Source organism: Dioscorea cayenensis, chromosome 7 (genome assembly GCF_009730915.1).
Source record: "Dioscorea cayenensis subsp. rotundata cultivar TDr96_F1 chromosome 7, TDr96_F1_v2_PseudoChromosome.rev07_lg8_w22 25.fasta, whole genome shotgun sequence".
NCBI classification, from domain to species: Eukaryota; Viridiplantae; Streptophyta; class Magnoliopsida; order Dioscoreales; family Dioscoreaceae; genus Dioscorea; species Dioscorea cayenensis.
Genome location: NC_052477.1, coordinates 3,786,869 through 3,804,838, shown reverse-complemented (window position 1 = coordinate 3,804,838; position 17,970 = coordinate 3,786,869). Strand labels below are relative to the sequence as shown.

The 17,970-nt window shown below is 33.5% G+C and overlaps 2 protein-coding genes across 2 annotated transcripts; one reads left to right on the top strand and one right to left on the bottom strand.

The window, feature by feature from the left end:
• The first annotated feature begins 4,227 nt into the window (after positions 1–4,227).
• On the top strand, positions 4,228–6,091 carry LOC120264627. Its single transcript, XM_039272455.1, has 4 exons — positions 4,228–5,108; positions 5,184–5,391; positions 5,466–5,595; positions 5,665–6,091. Exons 1-4 carry the CDS (start codon positions 4,261–4,263, stop codon positions 5,898–5,900), a joined length of 1,422 nt encoding a protein of 473 aa, XP_039128389.1. The 5' UTR covers positions 4,228–4,260; the 3' UTR covers positions 5,901–6,091.
• Positions 6,092–10,669: 4,578 nt separating this feature from the next.
• On the bottom strand, positions 10,670–11,455 carry LOC120265668. The gene has a single exon (XM_039273619.1). It carries the CDS (start codon positions 11,427–11,429, stop codon positions 10,743–10,745), a length of 687 nt encoding a protein of 228 aa, XP_039129553.1. The 5' UTR covers positions 11,430–11,455; the 3' UTR covers positions 10,670–10,742.
• Between the last annotated feature and the right edge of the window lie 6,515 nt (positions 11,456–17,970).

The following is a 17,970-nucleotide window of genomic DNA, read 5'->3' as shown; positions in this document are numbered from 1 at the left end:
AATATAGAGTGAAGGGATGTGTGTGACATGTTTGTGCCTTGAGAGAAGGCAATCTTCCATCATTCAGAATAAAGGAGTACAATTAGCAACACAATTGTGGTAAGGGTATTGGTACTCCTTTGCATTCGAAAGCTTTGAAGGCATGGGTTAGTTAGCTCATAATACAACAATTAGGATTGGCATTTGTATAGGCATTTGTATAGAGTGACTGACCTGTGCCACAACACTGCTCGCATTTATGGTGTTACACTACCTTATAAACAAGTACTGAGAGTTAAGGGAATCACCAATGCAGCTGTCAATAGAAATAAGGTCGCAAGCTATGACTTACTATTGTGGTATGTTGATAAAGTGCATGACATTGTAATACTGGATAGGTTCTGAGTATTAAACAAGAAGGTCTATTACAATGAATGAAGTTTTATATTTTTTTCTCTTAGGGCCTGTTTGGATAAGCCAGAATTATGGCATAATCTGTACAATATGCCATAACTTAATATTTTCTGATAATTATGCCATATTAGCTGTTTGGGTACTTATTTTAGAGTATAAAATTATGGCATAATATAAAGAGTTATAGCATAAAAAAATATTCCACTCTTAGTGGAATATTTTTTTATTATGAAAAAGTCTCTCTTTTGATCCGAAAGAACGACCCACCAATCCACCGGTGGCTCGCTCAGCCTCCGCCCAACGGCCTCCGGTGACACGCCGGCGATCCACCGGTGGTCCGGCAGGCTTCCGGCAACTGGTCACCGACCCAACCACCGGTCCACCAGCCTCCGGTGACACGCCGGCGATCCACTGGTGGTTCGCCCGGCTAGCCTCCGGTGACACACCGGCGATCCACCTATGCTTCGGCCGACCTCCGATGACCGGCCACAAGTCCACCGGTGGTCTAGTTGCCGATCGGTCGATCTCCGTAATTTTTTTTATTTTGGTAACCAAACACTCATTCTATAGGAATAAAATATGCTATAATTTCTGTAATAATCACTTGCACTTCCTACATAATAAAATTATGCCATATTTTTTTATTTTGCAGCCAAACAGGCCCTTAGTGTTGTTAAATAGGTTTAAAAAAAAAAATGGCCGTTATCGTTTCTCCATGCCACCCATTTGATGGAGAACATGCTAATACAATCCTTAGAACAACTACAAAAGAGGAAACTATGTTGTATAGGGCATGCTAATCCTTTTGTTTTAAAAAGTGCATCACAATCCATGTATTATGTCAAATAATTCATTCTGATTTTTTTTTAATTTTAAAAATATGTATTACGACCCATACATTATGAGTCTAGTACATTAAGAACTTGAGACTATGGATAAAGAAAATAGTATTAATGTACTTAATGCAGATTTTTAAAATAAATTGATTAGACTATATTATAGTACAGCATAATTCACAAACCAATACTACATTTAAGTTTTTTTTTTATTATTATTATCACAATAAATAAACTCAATAGCCTTCCAACCATGCCAAACGCTGTGTTGTGTCACATTGTGTCTTACTATCCCCTAGACTCACAGTTGATTTGACTATCCATCTTAAAACTATGGTTTTGCTTTTTTCTAGAAAATTCAATAGCAATTACTATGGTCAATGTGAGTATTTTTTTTTTTAATGAATGCTTGTAGATTCATCTATTGACTTTGCATAATTTACAAACCAAGATCAATCATTCAATCAAAGATGATTAGATTAATGAAATTCAAGAGCAATAATAGTAATAATAGTTAAACATGTTTTATTTATTTATATGCATGTATTGCTCTTTATAATCCCATAAATGGACATATATGATGCGAGTTTTGAAATTGTTATATTAATTGTTAAGAAATAAGAGAATATTCAATAGAAAATGTTAACAATAATACTTGTTTCCCTTTTTGAGGGAGGGGCTGGCTTCTCACACATTAATTAAAAGGCTAAAAGCGTGTGAGAACAATCTTTATGGTCCATCACCCACAACCACCAACTTGGGATTCCATCAATAAAGCAAACCCTATCACTCTTTCTAAATTTCTCTTTTGTTTTTATTTCCAATTTATTCCTTCATCCATTCATCAGACATTTATATTTAAAATCAAAATCACTTATAAAAAACGAGCTTATTTAGAAAAAAATCATATTACATGTTAGATGATTCAGATGTCACTTATCAAAAACGAGTTTATTTAGAAAAAAATCATATTACATGTTAGATGATTCAAATGTCACCGCAACCATAGTTGAGTGATGAGACATTTAATTTTTTTTTACAAAAGATTGAAAATATTAAAAGTTTAACTTACTTTCAATGCATGACTCAGACATAGTGAGTTTGTGTTGGGCTTGTTCATCTTATCCAAACTTCATCTGAATTATAAATGATTTTGCATCTCAATGAATTGATTTGTTTATTTATTAATTAAAATTGAGCCGAATCATAAAATAATTTATGTATAACTATAATAATAATAATAATAATAATAATAATAATAATAGTAATAATAATAATAATTAATTTTTAGTCCAAACTATTTAAGGTTCGTTATGTGAATCCATCTATTTTATGGTATTTTTATCAAATATTAAAAGATTAGATAAACTAAATTCAAACAAATCAATTGATTATTTCTAAGAATAATATAACTTATATCAAATTTACAATCATATTTTAAAATTGATATATTTTATAATGATTTTATCACTTGCATAAATCACACAAAACAAAAATGTTAAGATAAACAAACCTTCCATATGTACAACTAGGACTTATCTTTCTATAAAATGGATAAATAATAAATCCAAAGAAGCAATGGAAAGCCAAATGGAAGAAAGTGAAGATGATTGCATCCATTATTTTTAACATCACATCACAAGAGTCAGCTAAGAAAGCAGAAATCCTATATGTACACAATAAAATAAATAAAGAATCCCAGTTTCATGTGTGCATGGAAATGATGAAAGATGGACATTGGAGTTGTTGAGGGAGTAAGTGAGCACTCGTCACACTTTTCCTTCTCTTTTCTCTCTCTCTCTCTCTCTCTCTCTCTACCTCATTCATGTTATAGCTTCAAACTGCATCACTAGCTGTCTCTCTGCTGGCCAATAGATACCCCTTCCTTATCTTTTTTTTTCAGAGCAGTTGGCCAATACCTACCCTACCTTTAAATATATATATATATATATATATATATAGAAATATATACAATGTTTTTGTTTTATAAAAATGGATAAACCAATTTGTTGTTAATCAAAAAAAAAGAAAGAAAGAAAAAAATATATTAAAGATCGAACAAACTATATGCTAAAAATCTCAAAAGAAAATTTAGAATAAATCCTGTAAAGTAAATTTAAGTTAGTGTACTTGAGAGAAATCAATGTTTTGATAAAAAAATAAATTAATATTATAAGTTATTATAGTAGTCAACGACCTCTTGATCTATTGACATCAAGAGACATCTATTGACATCGAGTCTCTTGGGTAAAGTGTTGTCCTACAAAAAAAAATGGGTTCGAGGTTCAATTCACACAAGAGCGGGGGCACAAGTGTGTTGAGATGGTAATTTTATAATTATATAACATGGTTTTTTTTTTATAAATATATGTCAAGCGCTGTTCACTTAAAGATGTCTAAAAAAACAAATATAAAAATGCACCAATAACTTAACACTCTTTTAGAAATTTATAATGTAAAATAGGTCAATACTTAAGATAATGAAGCACTTATTGACATTTATCCAAAAAATTAAAAATTATCATATTAGTAAACTTGGTATAAAATTGAGGATAAATATCAAAAAGTTCTAAGATTGTGGTTTTAGTCAAACAATACTAGATCTATTTTTTTTTCTTTTAACTAAAATAAATATTAAACTCTATCAATTAAATATTTAAATTAGTTATGAATGAGATAAATGGAAATATATATATATATATATATATATATATATATGGAATCCAGACGAATCACTATCTTATAAATTATATTCAAGTCAATTTGTCTATTTTTTTTAAAAACAAAATCAGTGTGCTGACGAAGAAACCCAGGTTGCATTTTATCATATTAGTAAGCTCGGTGGAAAACTGAGGAACAAACATTAAAGAAGTCTTCGATTGTGTTCTAATCAAACAATACTAGATCCATTTTTTAAAGTAAAATAAACATTAAATTCAAAAAAAAAATTATATAAATTAATTAAAGGATCACCTCTAAAATGAATCATGAGAAGAACTAGTACTATTACTCTCTAACTAAAACTCAAGTCATGTCAGGCACAAAAACAAGTAAATTCCATGGTTTCACTAAAACCATATCACACTACTCCTCTAAATCAAACTCATCATCATCATCATCATTTTCTTCTTCTTCTTCTTCTTGTCTCAAAATGATCACTCTAAAACTCCGGCGTCTATGTTCTCGTCTCGGTCGTCCTCTTCATCGTCGTCCTAAGCCTCAAGTAGTCATCCAAAAGCTCAACAAGATCAAGTCTAATGGAGAACAAGATAAATCAACAAGTTTTCGACAATTGCCGTCAATCCGGTTAGCGACATTCAACGCGGCCATGTTTTCGATGGCTCCTGCCGTCCCTTGGGCAGATCCCCGGCCGGCTAAACTCAACCACATCGACACCGATATCCGGGGAAAATCTACAAATGATCGACCAAAGAGTATACTAAAACAACAAAAGCTAGCCTCCAAGTCTGCAAAACTAAGAGTCTCTATCAACCTTCCTGACAATGAGATCTCATTAGGAAGAAGCAAGCGCTTGGGAGAAGGTGATGAAGTTTCAAAAAAAGCTCACAAGGGTAAAGCTCCATTAATGGCTCATAGTCTTAGCTTTCCAAATGGAGAAAGAGAGAAAGAAGAGAAGATCAAGAGTGATAGAACTGTTCTTGATGTTCTAAGAGAAGTGGGAGCTGATATATTTGCTTTGCAAAATGTTAGAGCTGAAGAAGAAAAGGGAATGCATCCACTTTCTGATCTTGCTGAAGGATTAGGCATGAAGTATATATTTGCAGAGAGCTGGGCACCGGATTATGGCAATGCTATTCTTTCAAAATGGCCGATAAAACATTGGAAGGTTCAGAAGATTTTCGATGACACCGATTTTAGGTATTTTTTGGCTTTTTGGCTAGCTTTTAAGGTAAAATATTGTCCTCGAGTTAATTGATTTGGATGAACTTGAAGGAATGTGTTGAAAGCAACAATTGAGGTGCCTAGAGTTGGAGAGATCAATCTTCATTGTACTCATCTTGATCATCTTGATGAGAATTGGAGGATGAAGCAAATCAAAGCGATTCTCCGGCCGGAAGACGGGCCGCACATACTTCTCGGTGGCCTTAATTCTTTGGATGAGTCCGATTACTCCTCCGAAAGATGGAATGATATCATTAAGGTATTACATAGTTTTTATCGAATTAAGTTTTTAGGTTGAATTGAATCCAAATAATATGTTTTTTTTTTATCTAGTATTATGAAGAAATTGGCAAACCGACACCTAAAGTTGAAGTTATGAAGTTTTTAAAAAGTAAAGAATATGTGGATGCTAAGAATTATGCCGGAGAATGTGAAGCTGTTGTTGTAGTTGCGAAAGGACAAGGTAATAGATCTAAAGTATTTGTTCGATTAATTGTGTCAAAAAATTTTAGTATTTTCTCTATTGTTGTAGATGTACAAGGCACATGTAAATATGGAACAAGAGTGGACTACATACTCGCATCGCCGAACTCACCGTATGAATTTGTTCCGGGATCTTATGGTGTTATTTCTTCAAAAAGAACTTCAGATCATCACATTGTAAAGGTAGATATAACTATATCTAACAATAGAGAAGAGAAACAAAAGCCAAGAGTAGTAAAGATAGATAAGAACTCATCTAGAGGTATATGGAGTGTTAATTCTTGATATGATGCTTCCCTTTTTTGAGGTTTGTAAAGGTCTTCCTTTTTTTTTTTTTTTTGGGTGTAAAGAGAGTTTGTGTGAATGTTTGATGTTTAATTTGGTGAGTTAATTGAGGAGATAGATAGATTAAAGGCTTGTGGTTTTGTAATTTTGATGTTGGCCATGAAATCAAATGAAGACATTGACTTTTTTTCCTTGTTGTTTGTTTTTGTATTATTATTATAACAATTTTTTTTTTAAATTATGAGATCTTGTCAATTATGTGAGTTTATTCCGAAATTTAGCGGATATATATTTTGTGAAACATTATATTTAGAAAAATTCTTTATTTATGTTCTTCATGCATCACTATATATATATATATATAATAAAAATAGATAAACTATAATTTTATTAAAAATTAGTGACAATAATTACAAATTGCTATTATAATAGAAAAAGAAAATGAAAAAAATATAAAAGTGTTCAACAAAGATTGCCATCCAAACGACAAGCTCATGTAGTAGAGTAGTACAAGAGAGATTAAATCCTTAGCTGGCTTGCTAATGTATATTATTTATATAAATAATAAATTTCGGTTCATACAAATATTCTTTTTAATAAATAATGGAAAGTTGCATTTAAAACAACACAAAAGTATTGAATGGTAAAATAAGGCGGAAGTACACAAAAATTAAAAAAGACAACAAGACATGAGTACTATTTAAAATATGCTGTGTTCTTCTGGCCAAGCATGGATGAGAGATGAGTGGATGCAATTCATAAATAAGAAGACCCTTTTGTTGAAGTTAAACATTGCATTATGGATTGTCTTTACCATGGACCACAAAATTTTTTTTTATAAAATATAGGTGAAAATAAATTAAAAAATATATATTATCATGAGTTTATGCCGCTATCGCAATATTCAAATAATAAGATTGTTGATTCCCGTACCAGAAGTCAGAGTTCAACTCATTTCAAATGCTTAGTTGAGTTGTATATAAGGTGCATAATACTTTTTCATATTATAAAATAAAATAATAATAATAATAATAATAATAATAATAATAATAATAATCTATGTACATAGAGTTCAATGAAATTAAGAGATTATTTTTATGAAAATTTTTTACTTAATATTTATTAGAATATTTTATTTTTCTTACATTATTTTTGGATGAACTTAATCCTTCAAATTGTGTTGTTTTGACTGCATACGCTAGTCAGCCGGTTAATAAACTTAAAATTTTCTAAAATTTTTAAAATAATTCTGAAATATAAATTAAAAATTCTGAATTTTTTATTGAGATTAAACCATTATGCACATAGTAAATTACATTATATTCAAAAGTGAAAAACATTTTGTTTTATTTAAAAAATTATAAAAAAAATTTATTCATAAAATATAATCATCTAAAAAATTACTATTTTATAGAAGTTATAATAGTTATTTTACTCATCTCATATATTATAAAAAACAACAAACAAACGGACAAACAAAAGCATGGCTTCATAGATTGGGCCTTGTCGGCCCACGTGCTTTACGGGCCCACAGATGGCCCATCATAGTAGTAACAGACCCCCTACTCCAAACGGGCCGTATCGTGCTGGGCCGGTTCAGCCCACATGTGACAGGCCCAATTGACACCATGAAAGATAAGAGATCATTGGAAACACGTGGAAGATTCTCATGAATTTAAAAATTAACCTAATATATAATGCATAACTATTTTAAAATTGTATAAAAATTGGCTTCATCTATTTATATCATGTATTATTAATTGAAATCATTTATAAGAATAGTGATTAATATTTTAATTATTAATTAACTATATAATATTAAGTCGTGAGATTGAGCTACGAGGAATTCCATTCCTAGTTACCTAAAATAATTAATTAAATTTTTTTTTTTTGAAACACATATATAAAATATTAAATACTTACAAAATAAGTATATTACTGAAAAAAACTTCAAAAATTATAAATGAAGGAAAGTATGAAGACACCAACACACACAGATATATATATATATATATATATATATATATATATAATGATAAAAAAAATATCAATAATAAACAGTTGGCCATAAAGCATGTGGAAAGCATATTAAATATTTTGAAATAAATATGCTTGTTCAAATTATGGCATAGCAAAATATTAAATTTAAGTAAGAAAAGAATAGAAAGCACATTTTTAAACATCTCCAGAATTTCACTATCTTGTGTTTGCTTAGGTGCATGAATATAATAATTATAGCAAAAGGTTTACTTCTTCTAGGTTCATTTTCACTTAGGACTATACAATTAAAAAATTTTAATCAAATCTATATAAGTGATATTCAGCATTGGTTAAAAGTTATATTGACAACTGGTAAATGGGGTGAGTTTGATCATGCCCAACTTCAGTTAAATTGAAAATTAAGTAACTCGATCTCGAGCTCAAAATTAATGCAAAAGAAGTTTCCTGGCTGCTGGTTTGCTTGGGAAGATAAAATACTCGAAGGTAAAAATCACTTTATTTTGCTGGCTTGCTTGGGAAGATAAAATACTCACCCTTACTAACCTTTTCAAAAAAAGGTGTAACTCTCAAAATACAACTAATACATGTGTACTTTACTAACCTTTTCAGAAAAAGGTGTAACTCTCAAAATACAACTGATACATGTGTACTTTACCACAGGGCCTCCGAGACTATTGATCATCTCTTCATTGATTGCTTTTACACAACACGTATCTGGTATTTCTTAGCACAACTTTTGGAAATTAATTCCTACCCCTCTTCCATTTCGACGATTTGGACCACTTGGATCACATCATTTCAATTTCAATGCCAACCCCTCTGGGATCTTTGCATTAGAGCTATTTTTTGAAATATTTAGCTTGAGCGCAATAATCTCATATTTCAATTTACAGCACTACCTACTCATTCTTTATTGATAAAAATTGCTAATATGCTACTTTCTTGGTTTTCAGTGGCATCTAACAATCATCAACATACTTAGGTTGAGGCTACTTAGAAGATCAAGCGCTCTATCAATTTCCTCAGCGCTAGGGTTTCCAACACTTCTGGCGAACCAGATCTTATTCCACAGTTGGAGTAAAACTTTTAACTCTCAGCCTTGTAGACCTGTACCCCTTTTGGTGGTTTCCGTCTATAGAGCTGATTTATTGGCTTGTTATTTGTTCCTTGTTTTTGCTCTTAGTTGTTCTTGCGCCTCATCTCAGGTGAGAGCTTCAATCTTTCCTAGTTTATTTATACTTTACTTGTTTGTATTGTTTCTATCTTAATAAATTTGTAGTTTATCCATTTTTATATAAAAAAATTAAACCATCATCTATCAATGATGTTTAATATAAATTTAACATAATATGTAACTTTTTTAAGACATTAAAAACCTTTCTTTTTATAAACTACTCCACAAACTCTTATTAAAAAGAAGAAGAAGAAGATATTATTTTATAATTTTATCTTTTAATGTTTTCATCTTCTTTGCAGAAACTCACTAGTCGGTTGGGCTGCTTCAAGTGGTTTAAAAACCCGCCAGAGTGAGCCCCCTATAAAAGTGTATCTCTCTTTGTGTGAATGTATGAATTTTTAATCCATTACAAAAGTTTGAGGGATATTTAGAAAAAAAAAATTAATTTACAAGAGACATAGACAAATTAATATTATATATATATATATATATATATATATATATATATATATATATATATTGTTAGGACTGTTATCACTTTTTTTTTAATGTATTCGTTATAGATAAAACTTAATTAGTAAGAATTCTTTTTTCCCACATAGTCGACAAGTAACACAGCCACAAAACGATGGATAAATGGATATAAAAGTGCATTAGTTACGGTGGCTTTACTAATTGCGTAGAGATAAACCCCCGCCATGCAACTCTGGAGGAGAAAACGAGAGGTATTTCTCACACAAAACTTCTACATGGGACCTAGAATGTGAATTATAATCTGAGAGGCTCAAACTCAATATTTCTCAATTACAGGTGCAGGTAGTTACAATTAGACTAGCACGGTTCTTAACTCGTAAGAATTTTTACTATTTTTTTTTTCCTAAATATACTTTTATACTTTCTTAAGTTGCACATGCGCATCTATAAAATATCTCTTATATATTTCTATAGTTTCATATGCGAGTCTATAAAATATATCTCTCATATTTCTATTGTATCATATGGGCATATTTAAGCCATTGTCGGAACACCTATAGCATCATGTTAAAAATAATTTTGAAATACGCCACATGCAATTACTAAAATAAGAAAATCAAATATATATGAGATATTTGTTTCCAATTATATACTCCATAATTAGAAATCAATTTATAAATTTTATGAGAATTAAAATCATCTTAATATTTTCTTCTTTTTTTGCCGGAAGAAAATATTTTTTTAATCTTTTAATTTATAAATACAGGATCCTCTATATTAGATAATATGATTTTAATCTTTTAATCTATTAATCCTTTCATATTCCATTAAAATTTATACATAAGATATTCATATTTTATATCCCACTAAAAAGGATTTTAAACCCTACCAGCATATAATAACTCCGCATGGACACATCCATGTTCAGCAAATAATTTATCCATATTTAAAAAAACATAATTATTCAATAATTTAAACCTTCCTAAACTTCAATTACTAATTAAAATTTAAATGATATTGCCAGTGAACTGCAAAATAAATAAATAAATAAATAAATACATAAAATTGCAAAATTATTTGCAAAGTTAATTTTAAAATATTTAAGGATTAAAACCCGAATATAATTTTAATTAGCATCGAAAAAGAAAAAGAAAAAGAAAAAGTTCTGGAACTAAAGCATTGGTACACTACTACGCGGTGGCAACGAAGCGGTGATTCCACCACTGTGGGATATGGTTATGGTTACCGCTCACCGCTTTCTGACACGTCACCCCTTCACTCCTCGTCACTCTTCCCCACTCCCAACTCACCCCCGCTTCATCCTCCTCGTGATCATAACTTCCCACCAGATGCAATCTCAGCCGTCCATCGCGGCGGGAGGCGCGCATGATCTCCGGCCGTTCGATCGTCACCTCGGTCAACAAAATCCTACCGTCCATCCTCACCGCCTTCAAGAACGAGCTCCGCCTTCCATCCTTCCCGGCCAGCGATGCCAACGGCGGCGGAAACACCTGCTCCGCCGCAGCCGCCACCACCCTCCGACGTGGCCTTTCCCCTGCGCTCCTCTCAACCTTCTCCACTCCGATCTCGCCACCGCCGCTGCCGACGTCGAGGCTCTCGAACCCTAAGCATTCGGTACAGAGCCCGAGCCCTCCGCCGGCGCCGGAGGGCCCGGGATCGATCAGGACCGTGGGTTTCGGGATAGGTCCAACGGCAGAGGAGGCAACCACGTGACGGGGCTTCGGAATCTCGCCGGCGAGGGCGCGGAGGCCGGCGGCATCTGAGGGGATGGTACGTTGACGGTGAGGATTGATCGGGAATGCCTCGGGATCGGGAAATCCAAGCAAGGTGTGTACGGTCTTGCGAATGGTCATCATCGTGTTGTTCACGAGAGGCTTTTGGAGGTTATACAAGAGATAACAAACGGTGAAGCTCTATATAGTATATATAGTGAGCAATGAAGGAAGGGTGTGGATGTAAATAAAGGGAAAATGGAGGGTGTTTTTTGACAAACTTGATAATTTAATGAAAAATGAGGGGTATATGTGGATAATGTCATCCTGGGGGAACCCTGCTCGAAATGGTGATGGAGGCTGCCTAACGTGTGCCAGCTCAGCACCGTTAGTTTTTATTGGTAGCCACCAAGCTGCTGTATTTTTTTTTTTTCTAAAATATCTTTTTAAGTTTAATTTTATTATTTTATTTTATTTCCAAGTTTTTTTTACCATATATATATATATATATAGTAGGGTGAGCTTGCCCTAGGGAGAATGAATAGTTCTTCGTAAGGACTGAAAAGTAATTATTTGGCCTGTCATACCATCCAAAAACGAAAAAAAAGAGCTTTTAAAAGTAATGATTTTAATAATATAAAATAAAAAATAAAATTATTTATTACTTTCTAAAAACTTATTAAAAAAACAATGACAAACACTATATATATATTTATTAGGGTGTATGTATAGATCAGAAATTGATCATTTAACCCATAAATCCTCACCCAGCGACATAATTTGGGCAACAAATATCCACAATTAAAAACTTATTATTGCCACTACATTCAATAAGACATGAACTCGATATTTTTTAAATATTTTAGAGTCATTTTTTTATAAATTATTTTTTTTTTCAACAATCTAAAAAACAGAGCCCAATGCTTTAGTGGATGTATCTCCATATGGATATATGGTGTTAAGAAACAGATATCCTTGGCTACCCCATAACTCATTGTCTCACAAGAAACTTCACATTAATTAATAGTCCTTCGCCTTCCTACTAAACGCATCGAACTTGTGATAAAGGTAGGCAACTATGGCAGCTGCCATAGAAAAATTCTTCGAAGCTTTTTTAATTTACTTTTCAGTATATTACCTTTTAATTTTTTCTTTTTAACATCTTAATAATTTCATTAATATTTAAATATTATAAAAGCATTGTCAAATTTATCAACTGTCTGGCCAAAAACAAAAATAACCCCAATCATTGAGGTTAGTGCCAATGTGTCAAGCTACATGTAATATTTTTTTAAGGGAAAATTACTGTTCACCCCTCGTAATTTTCAAAACTTCCCAAAAACCCCCTCTAACTTTTGCACACCCCGTGACCATCTGCTATATTTTACATTCCTTTTAACCCCCGCCAAGTAAGTTGAAGTGGGATCCCACGATATGTAAATTTCTTTTTTTGCGCTCGCAGTGGGAAAAATGCTACCTAATCATAACTTTCTTTTACGATAGTTTTTCAATTTTTTTGCCTCCCGCTGCTTTTTCTCAAACAAAGTTTAGAAGGCTCATATCTTGTTCTTCTTGTTCTTCTTCTTGTTCTTCTTCTTCTTCTTCTCATTTGGTGTATTCAATTTTAGCTCTTCCGATTAAATTATGAGAGTTTTGTCGCTATTGCTAGACATCAAACGGGGAGGGACGAGTGCTAATGTTCACTGCACGATTCTTGGGAATCGATGTTAGCATTTGAAATATGTGAGCGATGGGGTCTCGATATTTCCCGTGTCGGTGAAGTTTATCACACCCGATGGACATAAAACCAGTATGTCTCATATAAAACGAGGTTGACTTTCCAGCAGCGATGTGTCACGTGCAGCTCCATCTTCAAATGTTCCATTGTTGATCTTGTTGTCGAGATGTATGATGTGGCATCGTATCCTCACCGAAAACGAGTTCTTCTCGTTGTAAGTTTCTTCTCGCTTATGTTTATATAGTTGTAGAAGTTAATTATTGTTTATTATCCCCTGCCACTCGCTACATTTATCAAGTTTCCATTTAAACACTATCGTCTCCGATTAACTTATTAACTTATTATTTAACTTTTTGTTTTAACGCTTTAAGATTTATGTTTATCGCTTTAAATATTTTTTGTGTCTCCGCTTAAATATTGATCGCTGTTCGCTTTAAACTAAAGTGTTGGCGAGGTCGAATTCATCGCATCGCTCGCTCCACATCATGGCGAGCTCGAGGGTGTGCGTGCCTTCCTTCCTCATCCGATCAAACTGAAGTGTTGTCGCTGGATATTGGACAATGTTTTGAAGGCGCTGAACATTTCGAGACGACTTAGGAATTTTTGCAAATCGAAAGGAATTTTCGACTTCAAATTCATCAAGAACGAGAAACACCTAGGCGACTCGTGGAAGGAAGCTCGACTTCAAAAATGGCGTATAAGGAAGCTATATTCCCCATACTGGGACAACGACAGCCGATGGATGAAAATCGCGAACTACGCTTTATGCGATCGCGCGATGTAGAAGGCAACTCAGGGTGTCCTAGGACGAAAGAGGATCGAGTCAGAAGCGTCCCGAGGTCCGCAAGTTAGCGCTAGTAGCCATCGCCACGCTTCGGTCACAATCGCGGATCGTGGAATGAATGCATTCGACTAGGCGTATGTGTATATACTTCTTATTATTGTTTAAATATTGAACTTTATATTTAAATATATCTCTTACGCTTTTAAATATTTTTATTCTCTGCTTTAACTAGTTATTTTTTTATCGTTTAAAATAAATTTGTATCCGCTTAAAATGTACTAACGGGATGATGCTAGCGGTTCCCCATGCTGTCACTAATACACGCTCGGTTCCCCAAGCGCTTTCCACTCCCGGTGCACATAAAAAAATCGGAACATTACATTACACTATATAAGAGATTATTAAGTAATAAGGATATTTTTAAACGAGAAAAATATTAAGTATATTTTTGTTGTAATTACATTGATATTATTAAATAATAAGGATATTTTTAAAACTGAAAAATATTAAATTTAAACAGAGAAACCTAAACTTAAACAGAGAAAACAAAAGTTAAAGGGCAAAAGTTATCATTATACAGTTAAAATGAATGTTGATATTAGCCGATAATGAAAATGAAAAATGAAACAGTAACCCTACCCGATAATGTACCTCATGGACTCACAATATCATCCAACAAGAACGAACCTCAAAACGAAACAGAATGATATTTACACCTATACAATGACTATGACCCGCTTGCATGACACTCCCCTCGGTTCGCTTTTACAAAGAAACGGAGTTTAAACAATTACATTGATATTTAAACCCCGATTGTGACTGTGAACGGCCTTCCAATGCCTCCACCCGAGCGACAAGCCGAGGGAACTCGGTCATCAAAACTGCAAGCCTCGCATGAGAGTTGCGGTCGACATCCTCGCTTAGCGGCAGGGAGCCGCCACGTTCGGGGTCGACACGGTCGGGGAAGCCACGGTCGGGCGGGGTCGGGGAGGGCTTCTCCGGCCTCGACGAATGCGTTTTGGCCTGGAAGCAGGAGAACGGCGTCCAGCGCGCAAGGAAGAGGTTGCCTCCTCATCTCGCCTTTGAAAGCAAGCGGTTCCCGGAGCAATAGCATCCCGACCGACGGTCGCCCAAACAAATACTTCTTCATCGACGATTCACCGGAACCATCTCGGAAACTAGCATGTGTAAAAACAAACAATCTTAGCGAAATTATTTAGTTTAAACAATTAAAACTATATTTACACATGTAACTCAGTATATTTAAACGTTATAACCTATTGTGTTAAACAAAGAAACAAACAAATTAAACATTAAACTAAAAAGTTTAAACGGTAGTCGAACAAAGTTAAACGGTAAGTTATAATGTTAAACGATAGATGAATAAAGTTAAACGGTAAATGATATGGTTAAACGTTAACGTCTACAGTTAAACAAAATATTTTTGAATTATTACCTCTTTTCCTTCGAGAGACGACAAACTCGTCTCTATCGTTGCTTGCTTCCGTAAGTATTTTCACCGTAGACAAAGATCCTTGGGATCTTGCTAGAACGGACTTTCTTCCCGGCTCCGGTCACCCCCTAGAAACCAGGATGTTAAGCGCCACCGCGAACCCTTAACATACCCGTGTTGGTCTTCTTCCCCGCAGCATCTAGATTGCGACTCGGGTAGCGGCTGCATGTACGTCCTCTATAAGCCACTTCATGCGCCGCCATGCCCCGTCAGTAGCGCCCCATTCCGTGAGATCATCGACATAATCAACGATCCGGGCTTAGGAACCGAGCAAAGAGGTATTTGGGAAGAGGATTGTACCCGTGAGGTACACCATCAGTAGTTTGGCAAAATTCTCCTCTTCTACCCTCTGTCCAACGAGTCGTCAAGAGTGCTCCCGATGGAGTCTCTGCGTCTCTCGTGACGTCTTCGATAAATACCTCTTCGAAAAGTTGATCGTGTTTTCTTCTTCTCAAACACGATCGCCTCCCCATCGCAACGCAGCCAAGAACGATCGCACATCTTCGGGGCCCTCGAAAGTCGCGATGCTTTCCCGATCCCGAATTTATTGGTACGGCTATCGTATCTCCGCACAGAGAGTCAAGAAGGGCCCGCTCTTGGTATACGACTCCAACTCGATGAATGCCGTGAGCGGTGTCCTTCTGGATGATCTCCCAGATGTCGAGGGATCATGTGAACTTTCATTCAGCCCACTCGGCCTCTACTACCGGCTGTCAAGTAGCATCGCCCATTAACTAGATCGACCGCCATAATCACAAGCCCTCGCGACAATAACAAAGACATTGTTAAGCGGAAATATAATTTGTTAAACGAGTAAACACTCGCTCTTAAACACCGATATCATTTTTTTAAGCAAATGACGTATACTATTAAACAGAGATACAAATAATTAAACGGAGACGAACTAACTTAAACGGTAGAAAGCTCATTGTTTAAACGGAGACCCTCATTTTTACAATCGCAACCATATCAACCGAAAGCGGGTAAACGTAGATTATAAACATTACACAAAGCACAACAATCGAAAACCATTTCGATCAGTATACATGGATCTAAAAATGTAAAACAAAACAAAAACCCTAGCCGAGACATCTCCCCGCACTAACAAAAACCCCACAGATTAATCCCCTCGAAAGCTTCAATGTCTTCCAACAAAAAAACAAAAATCACAAACCAAAAACCGAAAAAAATGTCTCTTCGTAATGTAATAGTTAACAAAAACCATAATGAATACCTTAGACCGCAGCGTATCGAAATGCTCGAATACTTGCACGAGACTTCTTCGAGACGCCGGTGGAAAGGGAAGAGTCCGGTGGGAAGAGAAGAGTCGGAGACGCGAGTTGACTGAGTCGCGAGTTGAGAGAAGACAAGCAACTCAGAATGCCTAAGAAAAACCCACCCACTTCCTCTCACACCGCGAAATGGAGCGCACCACGACTTCCCGTGCAAGGGCATTTTTCGTCCATAAAATTTTAAATACACTCCGCTTTAATGCCAGCTACGTACTTTGGGGGTTTCAAAATCATGGAGTTGAAAAAGAAGGGGTTTTTTTGGGTATTCCGAAACTATGGGGGTTTGTTTGGCAATTTGGCAAAGTTGTAGGATTTTTTTTGGCAATTTCCACTTTTTTTAACGAAGTTAATAAAAAATAAAATAAGAAATAAATTGGTATAGAAGTGCATCAATTATAGATAATTTTATGACAGGCAATTTTGTCTTATGATTTTAATTAAAAATTAAATGATTTAAAAAAAAATTAAAAAAATATGAAAAATTGAAGAAGTTTTAATGAAATTAGAAGAATTGACCTTTTTTTATTAAAAATAAACCTCTTGATTATAAAACTAATTTTATTTTTATTATTAAAATAATTCCCAAAAATTAACGGTGAAAGAAAAAAAAAAATCTAAATTTATGGTAATTATTTCATTGGTTTATATATGTAAAATAATTAATGTTTTGTTGTAATAAAATCAACAGCTATTAATATGATTTGATTGTTTCTATTTTTTTTTAATAAATTTTGTGATTTATCTATATTTATAAAAAAAAATCATGGATATAACATCAGACACTATATAGCATATATATGGTTTTCCTTTTATTATACAATCCAATTTTTTCAAAATTCAAACAACTAATATTTTCAAACTACAAAATTTTAAAAATTTACTTCAAAATATTAAAAAAAAAATCAGCTAATGAAATGAATGAACTTTTGAATTGTTAGTTGAATTCTAGCAAAAGAGTTTAAAATTATCAAATTAATTTCATAGTATAATATGAATTTAAAATTAATTAAAACTTTTTAATAAATTTTAAAAAAATTATAACTTACACAAAAAAAAATTTTCAAAAAAATTTTAAGCAACCAAAATACTCAAAATATTCCACTTTTTAAAAAAATTGCCACTTTACAAAACAACAAAAATGATATATTAGCATAACTTTAAAATGATGAATATATAACTACACAAAAGAAAAGAAAATAACAGAGTAACTCATGACAGCAAAATCCTTCTAAGACTTAAGTCAATAATGAAATAAATAATAAAGCTTAATGCAATATAATAATAACACTAAACAAGTTTGGCTGTCATGTTGGTAGGTTAGATATACATCCCCCCAAAAAAATCTTAATATATATATA

Bases quoted from the DNA above. Each gene is read 5' to 3' on its own strand.
- LOC120264627 (XM_039272455.1), top strand. From the start codon at position 4,261: ATGTCAGGCACAAAAACAAGTAAATTCCATGGTTTCACTAAAACCATA. The intron at 5,109-5,183 runs GTATTTTTTGGC...ATGAACTTGAAG, and splicing joins TTCGATGACACCGATTTTAG to GAATGTGTTGAAAGCAACAA. The intron at 5,596-5,664 runs GTAATAGATCTA...CTATTGTTGTAG, and splicing joins TGTAGTTGCGAAAGGACAAG to ATGTACAAGGCACATGTAAA.
- LOC120265668 (XM_039273619.1), bottom strand. From the start codon at position 11,429: ATGATGACCATTCGCAAGACCGTACACACCTTGCTTGGATTTCCCGAT.